Source organism: Gymnodraco acuticeps, unplaced genomic scaffold (genome assembly GCF_902827175.1).
Source record: "Gymnodraco acuticeps unplaced genomic scaffold, fGymAcu1.1, whole genome shotgun sequence".
Taxonomy (NCBI): Eukaryota; Metazoa; Chordata; class Actinopteri; order Perciformes; family Bathydraconidae; genus Gymnodraco; species Gymnodraco acuticeps.
The window spans coordinates 60425-73519 of NW_022990647.1; the positions used below are offsets into that span (position 1 = coordinate 60425).

The window sequence follows — 13095 nt, forward strand, 5'->3', positions numbered from 1 at the left end:
TCGCTGCGAGGGGGACCCAAGTTCCCATCGGCGAAAACACGTGGGTTTGCTGTCCTGGCTCCAAGATGGTGGAATGAGCTCCCCATTGACATCAGGACGGCAGATAGCTTGCACATCTTCCGGCGCAAACTGAAAACGCATCTCTTTCGACTCCACTTCGAGCGTGTAGAACTATTAACGAAGCACTTTATACTAATAAAGGACGTGGCTTACCTAAAGCCAGTTGAGTAGCACTTGAAATGTTTGGCTCTATGAAACCTGGGGGGGAATGTACTTATATGAGTCTGTTTACTTCAGGTTGTGTCTTCCTGGTCGAATGTACTTATTGTAAGTCGCTTTGGATAAAAGCGTCAGCTAAATGCAATGTAATGTAATGGGGAGAGAGAGAGAGAGAGAGAGAGAGAGAGAGAGAGAGAGAGAGAGAGAGAGAGAGAAAGAGGGGGGGGGACCCCCGGCCCTGAGACCTCGCTAGCAACACTAGCCAGCATGCCAGCATGCCAGCATGCCAGCATGCCACTGGTCATCGGGCGTCGAGACGTTCGTGTCCCGCGTCGAGCCGGTCGTCGAGCTGTTCATCATGGTGGCTGCGAACCTCGGTTCCCTTCCTCTCATCTCGGCCTCACGCGTGTCAGTCTGCTGAGGCGTCTCCGGGGGAAAGTCGCCGTCCGCGCTGCGGATGTAGCCGTGGGACGCCTCCTGTGCAACCAGACCAAGTCTTCTAGCTTGAGTTCGCATCAAAACCGGGCCTGGATTTAATTGAATGTCTCTCGAAAGTAGCAGGACCAGTATGATCATGGTCCTTCGGTCCAATCTGCCAGACGGGGTTAAGTTCTTACGTACCGGGTTTGCCGTTAGTAATGTGTGTATAGACGCAGTTCCAACAGCTAAGTGTTTCTTTTCCGAGCCATTGAGAAGGTAGAAGTCACTATGGGTCTCTTTTTCTCTGCTTTCACTTCTCTCCACTTCTGATTGGTGTTGCTTCATTAATGAATTGAGGTATGAGTCTGTAATCCATATTAGCAGGAGGAGGAAATGAGCACAAAACCGTGTTGTTTTGATTCTATGGCGAGAGCTCTGAGAAATGCGACTGTTTCTAGCGTCTGAATGAGACGCCATGTTTCATGATGATGATGTCACCGTCTCTGTCTGTTAAAGTTGCTCTGAACCGTTGGAGAGGATGGAGATTTAGGTGATAGGAAACACATTGGTGTGTACAAATTTAAAACATGTAATTACTAAATGGGTGAAAATCGCTTGTATCCATAATGGGCAGCATTAATATATACCCACATGACAGCTCATTGTTACTTTGTAATTCTACTCCACTACAATTCAGAGGTTTACCTGGTATTTTTACTCCACTACATTTATTTTAGTTACTTTGCAGATTCTGATTAATGATGTGAAATATAAACAACCCTTAAAGCAGACTTTAGTTACACCTGAGTAAATTCAGGGAAAGGTGATTGTCAAGTGCCAACAATCAGGAGAGATATTTGATAGTTGGTGCTTGAGAAGACTAAACATGTATCTGCAGATCTCTATAAAGCATATTAATTACTCGTTATTCTCTACTAATAGTTAATTAAAAACTGTATATAATTGCTATTTTGCACATCCCTTTCAAGATTTCCTAAGTCTTATTGACATATCATATAAACAACTACAGTGTAGTTATGCAACAGTGCATTACAAGACATCTATCAATATGTGTGTATACCTCCACCATTAAACTGTCAAATGCTGCACATTTCTTATACTTTCTACATACATAAGAGCATAATTAAAGTCTATAATATCAGTTAAAATAAGTGCTTCAACATAGTTAACATTGCAGGAAAGCAATATATTAGACGTTAAGTACTTTGTCAGGCTTAATATATATATCTGTCGATAGATACCCCCAAATCTTTTTTCTTATTTGAAAGAAGACCTTAACCTAAAGTATTCTTAAATGTGTTAATAAAGGTTAATTAGTTTGTCTGTTTTGCACATCCTCATATTAATATCTTTGTACATCCGACACTAAACTGTATTATTGTAGAGATCACTTACAGCAGCGTTTCTCAAAGTGTGGGAATCGAACCTGTATGCTTTCACTGCGCCTGACTCGCAGGAGCTGCCGGAGCCTCGCAAAGGCGGGTGTTTGTAGCGGCGGGTGCGGTACCGGCGCAGTGAAAGTCCACGGCCCACCTATGCCAGAGCCAGCGGCCCACCGAAGGGAGCGGCCCACCGGGAAAAGTCCAGAATCTCCCGATGGCCAATCCGATTCTGCTCACACACACACAACTGAAACCAAAATCATTTACAGACATATGTAAAAGTCTCTCATACACACATGTGAAATGCTCTCTCACACACACACACACACACACACACACGAGCGTTGCAGTCGGGAATAAAAACAATGTGGAGCGGCACGTCACCACTAAGGAGTTTAACCGTGACACTTTTCGAAATCCCGTTTGTGTCCCCCCACTTTACAAATAGGCCTATGTTTATTATTATTTTTTAACGCAAGCCGTCATCGCCACGGAGGAGCACACAGCCTCTGTGAGCGAGCGAGAGCGAGCGAGAGCGAGCGAGAGAGAACACCTTTCTATATTTAATATAGCCTAGTTGTAAGAAATAAAGTAAGAAATCATTCCAATGTGTACTATAGGACAGTAAAAAAAACAGTTTAAAAGGGGAGTGATTAGTAAAATATGCATAAATGAAAAGATAGAATGCTAACTAGGTAACATAAGATAAGAATAAACAAGTTTAAATGATTTGTTATTGGTTGTGATCATATTCTAAAGATGATTGGAGTATTGAAAAGTATACAGCTCTCTTTCATATGAGTGTTGAGAGCTGTATCCATAAATTCATGTCGTGCTCAAAGTGCACCAGATTGATACATTTCACTTCAACATTTAAAAAAGGAGGTTAGGTCCACCCCCAAATAAAGCAGGTTAAAATAATTAAATTGAATACATTTTCTTTTAGTAAACACTGAAAACGGGTCCCACAGACCCAAACAGCACACAAAGGTTAAAGGTAAGCATATAATAATGTTAAAATGTGCTAAATATATACACTGCAAACAAACTAAAAGTAGCTCACGACTTGTTTTATTTTTTAAAGTAGCTCTCACCCTAAAAAAGGTTGGACCCCTGTTATAGAACGATACATTTGACAATATTAAGTTTGGCCTACCATTTTATTGGAGCGATGAGGAACAGGTGGGGCTTGAAAAGGCCCACCTGTTCAAAGTGGGGAATGACAGAAAATGTTTGAGAACCACTGACTTACAGTATCTTCTTGATTTTTTATATTCTATATTTCTATCATTGACCTTCTACTTTCCCCCTATGAAAGTATGTACTCTTAATATTTTTTTCATCAAATAACATTATTCAACAAAATTAACATTATTCAACAAAAATAATTCAATAACATGCTTGAACCACTAGGCGGTGCACACAAGGTACACACAGCATACTAATAATAACTTTTTAATATTAGTGTCGGACACTTATGTATGTATAACATCTGAAGATGTGCAGTTTACTAGTTTTATTCATGTTTTTACATAATTTTACAGGATATTGCTATACTATTTCTCATGTTTTACTTCTACACATTAATATCTGATTTGTAAAACATCAGACAGAAAGGTATATCCATCATTTAATGGTAAGCTATTGAAATTGTGATTCCAAAGATGTGTCTCCCATCACCCAAATCCCTCTGACTATTCTCTCAACTCAGTATTTACATTCTTATATTCAAAGAAAATCAGTAATATCTTTAAAAACTACAAGTCCTTTTCTATCAACTGTGCACCGTTATGGTGTAAATATAACCTATCTACCAATTGTATCAAATATAAAAGTCAGCCGAATTACTATTGATACTACAAGGAGACGTATTTTGTGAAAAGAAATGCAAGATGTTGTTTAATTGTTGATATATGTATGATCCACTTCACATATTCAGTTTTGGCGGCAGTTCTCCTGTTTGTCCAGAAGTCTTCTCATCAGGGCTCTATAAATAGAGAACTACGGCAGATGTGTAATATTTAATGCAGCTGAACCGTGTATTACAATGCAGTTATGTGATGACTTTCAAAGAGAAAAGCAAGAACAATCGGAATAAAGTATTATTATTTTTTTTTTAAATGTTTTCGGATATCATAGCGTATTAACATCATATCCCAACATGCATTGCGGCTAACACATCCAATCAACGAGCTTCAAGCTGAGGATCTTGGGTAATCTGTTATGGGTGGTTTGTGGTGTGTATCGTTCGAAATGTCCCTTATAGGCCTACGTCTGTTTTTCCGGTGACTTTATTTACGGCTAAAAAGCCCAAGATTATAGAATCAAACGAATAAATAAAAACAAGGATAATTGTGTGTTATTGTTGAGTAAATAACAGTGTGTTATTTAGAAAAGAATAACAAATTAGAAGGAAAAAAAGATTTTAAAAAAATACAGATTTCAGTATTTTGAGGCTCTGAACCCCATTTATTTTCCTCACAGACGGCGAAAAAAGTCCGACATTATACGATTTAAAATAAAAACAAATAAATAAAAAGATAAAACACTGGCATGTAATTTACGTTAGAATAAATAGAATGGTTTTGAATAATATATTCAGTAAAATCTACGTCACTTTACAGCCCCGCCCACTTTTGGGGAAACCAAGCTGTCATTTGAACGGCGATCAAGCCTGAAGCCACAGAGATATTCTTTTACTGTCCTTTGTTCTTAGAGGAAGTACAGAAACACGTAACTCTGGATTTGTTTTAATGTTTGAGGTGCAATAAACGACACAGCAGCTTTTTGGCATGATAAAACTATTATTTTCTGCCTCGCTCATGAGAGTAACAGCTGGCGAAATTACAGCCTCGCCTACTGATTTCAAATGTGTGCTCTAAAATGATATTTATAAATAATTATCATAAGCAAGACAATAAATGGCAAAGATATGTAGAAAATAAACATATTTGATACGTTCATAACAAACGTAACGTGGGAGAAAATACGTTTCTAGCTAAACGTAATTGAGAATGCAGTTTAGTTCTGTGGGAACGTAATTTTTAGGAGACAGGGTTGGTTTTTTAACTATATCATTATGTTCTCATACATTTGTAATTTTATTATAAAACCAATGCACTATCGCATGATTTGGTTTTCATATTTGTGTGAATATTAGGGGTGTAACGGTACACGTACGAATATAACGTAACAAATTGAGAACGTGAACAACTTTTTGGAAGTAATCTTTGGTGCTGCATCGTAGCATTCAGAGTAACTTGCTCACATTGGGTTCAACGCGTCATAGAGCGAGCAAGTCATTTAATTGGACGAGAGGCATACTATGAGAGCTGGTCAGAGGGATGCGTTCAAATGTAATTAGTAATTTGAGGAACTGTCGAAATGGCGAACGCAGATAAAGTTGAGCTCGAAAATCCTCCAGCATCATTGAAGTCTCCGGTTTGTGAACATTTTGGTTTCGCAGTTACGTACAAGGATGACAGACAAAGACAGGTGGACCGAACCAAAGCTGTTTGTCGGCATTGTTCAAATATAATTGGTTACGCGGCTGGTAATACATCAAACTTGCACAGTCAGGCTCGGACTGGCCATCGGGAGGACCGGGAGGTTTCCCGGTGGCCTGGCCTGTTAAGTGGCCTGAGGAATTTTTTTTTGTATGTATTGTGAACGCAACGCTGCTAAATGTGGGTCTGACTCTGCCTCACAGAGGGTGACTGGCTGTCTACATGATGTGGCCTGCCGACATGGCCACTTTCCTACAGATCATACTAATGCCTTCGATTGGTCTCGTGTCATTCAAGCTCGGGAGTGTATGTGTTGCGCGAGCGAGCGAGAGAGCAAGCGTGCGCACTGGTTACGTGTATTGTTGTTGTTAGCATCTGGTGCTAGCTAGCTGCGCTAACGGATATAATGAGCTGTCAACAAGGTGGAGGAGAGTCCTCTCCTGTCAGACTGAGAGGCTTGTTTGAGACAAGCGAGACCTGCGCAGACCTGCGCAATTGCGATCAACGTCTTGCTAGTGCGTTGCATGATGGTTAGTCATTTTGTCCAACTTGCTCTGGAGGCTCGCCTACATGAGACGTTGAAATCTCGCGGGACAAAGACGCCCACAGACTTGAGAGCGAGGCGTGGCGAGGCGGCGCAGTTCCTCTCCACGGGCTGCGGAAGCGAAATGCTTGATGGGAAACCACCAATGAGCGCTCAGCTCATTGGTGGTTTTTACCACGTGCTGCTGATGAAACTCTCCAATTGGCTCTGCAAAAGTTTGTTGTTGTTTTGTGTCAGTTTTACCTCGCCACATCCATTCCCATTTTTCATCATTGTTCCACATTGTTTATCATCATGAAATTAATATCTATATATTTTATACTATACTTTGCACTACTTACCGTTTTTATACTTTATATATCTTAGCATATTCATACACACTGTTCATACTGCTCACAGGCTGCTGTGTATATCTAGTGTATTCATACCCCTCACTGTTTATTCATCATTCAATTCATTCTATATTTTATTCTGTCTATTGTGTACATTACTTTTCACTTTACTGCTTGTTGCACCTGGTTAGAAGCTAAACTGCATTTCGTTGTCTCAGTACCTGTAATATGTGCAATAACAATAAAGTTGAATCTAATCTTGAGCAGGAACAAATGTATTTACTTAGTACATATCTGACATTAACGATTAAACACATTTGTGCATTCTTTATAAATGCAAACCGAATCAAGCCGATTCCGGAGGTGGCGGTATGCACCTTAAAGTTGTTTGCAATCCGCCAAAAAACCGAGAGAAGAAGAAGAAGAAGAAGCCGACTCCGAGCTGTCCGACTTCAGGCGAGCTTTTTGAGACCTCCCCCGGCTGCGATCGGCTATTCTCGTCTACTTTCGAGGCGAGCCGCAACTCGTCTCAAACAAGCCAACTGATAACTGACTCTTGAGTGTTTAGATAGTTAACTTAGTCTAAGTTCTCTGTGGGTCTCAAACGGTTTGGTCACCATTTATGTAAACACATATTTCCTTTTGAAGGGGGAGTGATTAGTAAAATACGCATGAATAATAAAAAAAAAAAGTTAACTAGGTGAAAAAAGGTAAGATAAACTTAAAAAACTTGTTGAGAGCTAAAACTAGTCTTTGCTGCTGCCTCAAAGAGGAGCAGGGGGGAGACGGGTGAGGCTGGTTCAGGAGCCCAGACACACTCACAACTATAAATGAACCAAAAACAAATAAATAAACAAGTTTCAATGTTTTTTCATATTGGATGGTATGTTATTGGTTATGGCCATGTTCTTATGATTATTTAAATGTATACAGTTCTGTTTCATATGGGTGTAGTCTCTTTATTTCCCCCTCAAAATGCACCAGATTGATGCATTTAAGTCCAACATTAAAAAAAAAAATCTTACCGGGGGAGCATGCCCCCGGACCCCCTTAGAGGATTTCAGGTCCACTTCCACTTAAAATATGTTCACATGGATAGGTTCTTAAATAGATTTGCAATTTTTTTTTAAATAGTAACCCATGTCCATATGTTTATTCTGGGGTAGTAGATTTAAAGTTTAGGGCTATCACTATGGGCAGCAACGCTGTAAATATTGAGAAATAAATCCAGAAAATGGCACAAAAGAAAACTGGTAGTGGCCTGGCCTGACTTATTGTCCCAGTCCGGCCGTGTGCACACTCATTTGAAAAGGCATCACCCGAACGTGAATATCACCGGTACCAAAAGAAAAAAGACTGAAGTGCAAACCAACTCCCACTAGCATTTAAGCCTCCACCACTCGCAAAAAGTTTAGACCGAGCCAAAGCTATTACAAACGCCAAATATCCTTATGTTGCCATGTTAGCAAAGTGCTACCTGGCTGTATCTGCTACCTCTGTCCCTAGCGAGAGGGTGTTCTCCACAGCAGGAGACATTGTTAGTGCCAGCAGATCTGCCCTTTCAGCAAGCAATGTGGACAAGTTCATTTTTCTTTAAAAAAATATGAAAATACAATGACAAGCAAGTCCTAATGTCAAACTGGCTGCTTACAGTACAGTTCAAATACAGATTATTTCAGTTCATCGAAATGCTGCACCTTAATGTTTATTTTATTATATTTTGTATTTATTTGAGTGAATACATTATTCACAGTTTAATAATAATTAAAAACCCAAAACTAATAGTTTATGTTTTGTGAGTAGGCCTACTAGTACAGTAACGTTCAAATACAGATTATTTCAGTTCATCGAAATGCTGCACCTTAATGTTCATTTTATTATATTTTGTATTTATTTGAGTGAATACATTATTCACAGTTTAATAATAATTAAAAAATAATAATAAATATGTTGTGTTTTGTGATAATTTTTTCTGCTGTGCCGAAAACGTACCGAACCGAACAGTGACCTAAATACGGAGGTACGTACCGTACCGAAATGTTTGTGAACCGTTACACCCCTAGTGAATATACAAGTTGTATTTAATATTTCCTCAGATATTTCATGATTATGGATTTTACATTTTGTTTTCTATTTTTCCCTTTTCATTATTTGACAAATAACACATTTTCAGCCATGAAAAACTTATTAACTTCAAAGTTTGCTTCAATTTTTAAAGGGGTATGAGTAACCCCATCATATGATGCAATTTCCTTTGACATATTGGTGTTACAAACGGTGAACAGCAGAACAGCAGAGCGCTCTGACATCATTAAACAGTGATTCGATAAGAGGACCTCAATCATCATCATCATCATCATCATCATCATCATCATCATCAACGACTATATCTCCTACAGAAGCTCTGAAGGAGATATAGTCTGTAATAATAACAGTAACTATAACAAAGGTGTGTGTGTGTGTATGTATATGTGTGTGCCAGATTATTCCAGATGCTGGACCGTTTATGTGCTATGTTACTGTTTGTGATTTTTGTGGGAGCCTTTGGAGCAGAGAACACTGAATACTGTGAGATGCTGGGAGACCCAGTGTTTCCTCTGTTATCTATGGATGGAGATATTACAATTGGAGGAGCTTTCTCCATCCATAGCCAAATATCGAAGCCTTCTCTCTCCTTTACAGATGTTCCAGAAGCTCTCACATGCTCCAGGTACCGTTTCATGTCTTGTCTCTTTTCTTGTTTGTTGGTTTCACAACAGAATAAATAATCATGTAAGTAAGAAAGCGGTTAGTTAAAACAATTGTTTCTCTTTTCAGAATACACTTAAGAGAATTTCATTTTGCCCAAACAATGATGTTTGCCATCCAGGAGATCAACAATAGCAGCTCATTGCTGCCTAATATCTCGATTGGTTATAAGGTATTTGACAGCTGTGGTTCAACACTGACTTCAACGCAAGCAGTGATGGGTCTATTGAATGGACAGGAAAGGACTTCGGGTAAAACATGCTCAAGCCAGTCATCTGTTCATGCCATCATCGGAGCCTCTGATTCCTCCTCAACAATTGTGATGCTACAAAGTTCTGGGATTTTCCAAATACCAGTGGTAAATATTTATAATATATCATGTTTGGACTGATTTCACTTTGTTTATGCAAAAGGCTTCCAATTGTGTATATCTAGCATATAAAAACCATCAACAAAGACTTAATACTGGTATTATTGTGGTTTGTTTCAGGGCTATGCTTAGGTTAGGATTACATGGTTTGCACATATGCAGATTGAGGAAAAAGACAGACAATGGTCAACATTTATTTTGCTAAAATGTGTTACTTAATACTTATCTGAAATCTAAAGAAATGTGTTTTGTTTCCCTTCTTTTTTGTTAGATCAGCCACACTGCCACATGCGCTTGTTTGAGTAACAGAAAGGAGTACCCCTCTTTCTTCAGAACCATCCCTAGTGACTATTATCAGAGCAGAGCCGTGGCCAAATTGGTAAAGCATTTTGGCTGGAAGTGGGTTGGGGCAGTTAGAAGTGACAATGATTATGGTAACAATGGCATGGCAACATTTATCACAGCCGCACACCAGGAGGGGGTCTGCATTGAATACTCAGAAGCCATATCAAGCACAGGCCCCAGTGGAAACGTTGCAAAGGTGGTCAGAGTGATAAAAAGTGGCACTGCAAGAGTTTTAGTTGCTTTCATAGCCCAGGGTGATATAGACATTCTGGTTGAGGAAGCCCTGAAGCAGAACCTCACTGGGCTGCAGTGGGTGGGCAGTGAGTCCTGGATTACGGCAGGTCGTCTGGCAACTAAGAGGCACTCGGGAATCCTGACAGGGACTCTGGGTTTTGCCATCAGAAAAACAAAGATCACAGGCCTCAAAGGGTTTCTTTTGCAAGTAAACCCAGGTCAAGACCCTCATAATAATCTGCTGAGAGAGTTCTGGGAAGCCACATTTGGTTGCAGTTTTCAGTCCAGTCTCCATGGTCAGACCCTGTGCTCAGGCTCGGAGATACTAGAGGACATCAACAATACTTTTACAGATGTGTCAGAACTAAGGATATCCAGCAATGTGTATAAGGCTGTGTATGCTGTGGCTCATGCCATGCATAACATGTTAAAATGTGGTGATGCCATGAATCCTCAGTGTATCTGGAAAGATGACTTTGAGCCAAAACAGGTAACAGGTTAATACATTCAGTAAATTATTTGAATACAAAATAAATAATAATCTTACAATATTTCACCACTGTTCTCATTTGGTAGGTTGTGAAACACCTCCAAAGTGTGAATTTAACCCTTCAGTCAGGAGAAAGTGTGTATTTTGATAGAAATGGAGACCCTGCAGCAACCTATGAGCTGGTGAACTGGCAGAGAAATCCAGCAGGAGATACTGTGTTTGTGGCTGTAGGGAGCTACGATGCATCACTACCAAATGAAAAGCAGTTTATAATGAATGGAATAAACATAACATGGGCTGCTGGATCCATAAAGGTAAAAATAGTTTAGTATAACTCATTGTGGAGGTAATTGTTCAAATACATAACTGTTCCCTGAGACATTTCAGTAATTAATGACCAAATTAAAAAGGTTGATTCTCCTGTCAACAAACACATATTTACCTATGTATACTCTATATTACTGACTGGGATCGGCACTTTCAAGTTGTAGATATACGTGTAAGATTAATTAGAAAAATTAAATGTTTAGAGACACTAAGAAAGACCAATTCAAATATAAAAACATTCATAAATTAAGGGCCAACTAACTGTGAGTAACTGATGAGTTGAGTGGTGTTTTTACAGAGGCCTGTGTCCGTCTGCAGTGAGAGTTGTCCACCAGGTTTCCGGCAGGCTGTGATTAAAGGGAAACCCATCTGCTGTTTCTCCTGCATTGCCTGTGCTGCGGGAGAGATCACCAAATCCAACTGTGAGTAGAATCTTTCCATAGTGTAACTCATTTTATATTAATATACTGTATGTAGAAAGTCTATGAATTCCAGTGTCAATCCAATAAGTCTCTAAACATTACAAGGCCATTATTTATTTCATACAGTATGAGCTAAAGTCTCACTTGACGCTTACAGCACAAACACATTTCAGTGGTCCATGTTTTCTATTCAGATTCTGCCGAGTGTTCGCCATGCCCACTGGAGTACTGGTCAAATGAAGATCACAGCCAGTGTGTTCCAAAGGTGATCGAGTTCCTATCTTATGGCGAAACCATGGGCGCCCTGCTCACTGCTTTCTCGTTGTTTGGAACTATGTTAACACTGGTGGTGTTGTGTGTCTTCTTCCGGTTTCGTCACACACCTCTTGTCAAAGCCAGTAACTCTGAGCTGAGCTTCCTGCTGCTCTTCTCCTTGACTCTGTGTTTCCTGTGTTCCCTGACCTTCATAGGTCAGCCCACAGTGGTGTCCTGCATGCTGCGACACACAGCATTCGGCATCACCTTTGCCTTGTGCATGTCTTGTATCTTGGCTAAAACTATAGCAGTGGTGATGGCTTTTAAGGCTACAAGGCCGAATAACACACTTCCTCAGTGTTCTGCTGTGCTTCAGAGAACAAATGTTCTCAGCTGTACTTTACTGCAGGTGTTGGTCTGTGTGCTGTGGTTAACCCTTGCCCCACCATTCCCCTACACAAATACAGCTCATACCACTGAAAGGATTATTCTAGAGTGTAATGTAGGTTCACCTATAGGGTTCTGGGCTGTGTTGGGGTATATAGGACTCCTGGCTGTGATGTGCTTCATCCTTGCTTTTTTGGCTCGAAAGCTGCCTGATAATTTTAATGAAGCTAAGTTCATCACTTTCAGCATGCTAATATTCTGTGCAGTATGGGTCACTTTTATTCCTGCGTATGTTAGCTCTCCTGGGAAGTTCACTGTGGCTGTGGAGATATTTGCCATTTTGGCCTCTAGCTTTGGGTTGCTCTTCTGTATATTTGCTCCAAAATGTTATATTTTACTGTTAAGACCAGAGAGAAATACTAAAAAGGAAATGATGAGAAAAAACTAATCAAAATGACCTTAAATTAGTGTGCATGAAAGTGAAACCTAAACGTCTGAGATGCTATTTTTCTCCCCCACAATACTTTTTCCTCAAAAACAAGAACAAAAACAAGACGCATTAAAACAAACATGCTTATATTTGGATAAATGTCTTTTTTTGTATATCAATATTGAATTTAGACCCCATCTCTTCAAAGGACATCATGACATTTCAATCTGCCAAATAAATGTCTTGGATCATTTTTAGTCCTTCAAGTGACTCAAATAATTTGAAAGTTGCATCTGCTCTTCCTGGCACAAAACAATGAATACCCCATACTGGACTGTATGGTTATAATTAGGGATGCACGATATTGGTTTTTTGAAACCGATACCGATAACTTCCTGCTTCTCAAGACCGATACCGATACCGATAACCTCCTGCTTCTCAAGACCGATACCGATACCGATAACCGATAATAATACAATATATATATATATATTAAATGTACCTGTAGTTTTTGCACACCTGGTGGTAAAAAAAAGACTAGTAGTGAGCAAATGACATGAGCATTACTACTATGAACAAAACTAACCCTGGGGTCGTCTCTGGCAAACTTCTTGCCTTTTTCAAAAGCCTCGTCGATAGGTAAAAGCCCCGGTGCCTTTGCAG

The 13095-nt window shown here is 39.7% G+C and overlaps 1 protein-coding gene across 1 annotated transcript; it reads left to right on the top strand.

Annotated features, from left to right (window-relative positions):
• The first annotated feature begins 8916 nt into the window (after nucleotides 1–8916).
• On the top strand, nucleotides 8917–12450 carry LOC117554839 (extracellular calcium-sensing receptor-like). The gene is made up of 6 exons (XM_034229388.1): nucleotides 8917–9134; nucleotides 9242–9530; nucleotides 9814–10611; nucleotides 10698–10925; nucleotides 11237–11360; nucleotides 11555–12450. Exons 1-6 carry the CDS (start codon nucleotides 8917–8919, stop codon nucleotides 12448–12450), a joined length of 2553 nt encoding a protein of 850 aa, XP_034085279.1.
• The last annotated feature ends 645 nt before the right edge of the window (nucleotides 12451–13095 follow it).

Coding starts and splice junctions, on each gene's coding strand:
- LOC117554839 (XM_034229388.1), top strand. CDS start 8,917: ATGCTGGACCGTTTATGTGCTATGTTACTGTTTGTGATTTTTGTGGGA. Junction 9,135..9,241: donor GAAGCTCTCACATGCTCCAG/GTACCGTTTCAT, acceptor TTCTCTTTTCAG/AATACACTTAAGAGAATTTC. Junction 10,612..10,697: donor ATGACTTTGAGCCAAAACAG/GTAACAGGTTAA, acceptor CTCATTTGGTAG/GTTGTGAAACACCTCCAAAG.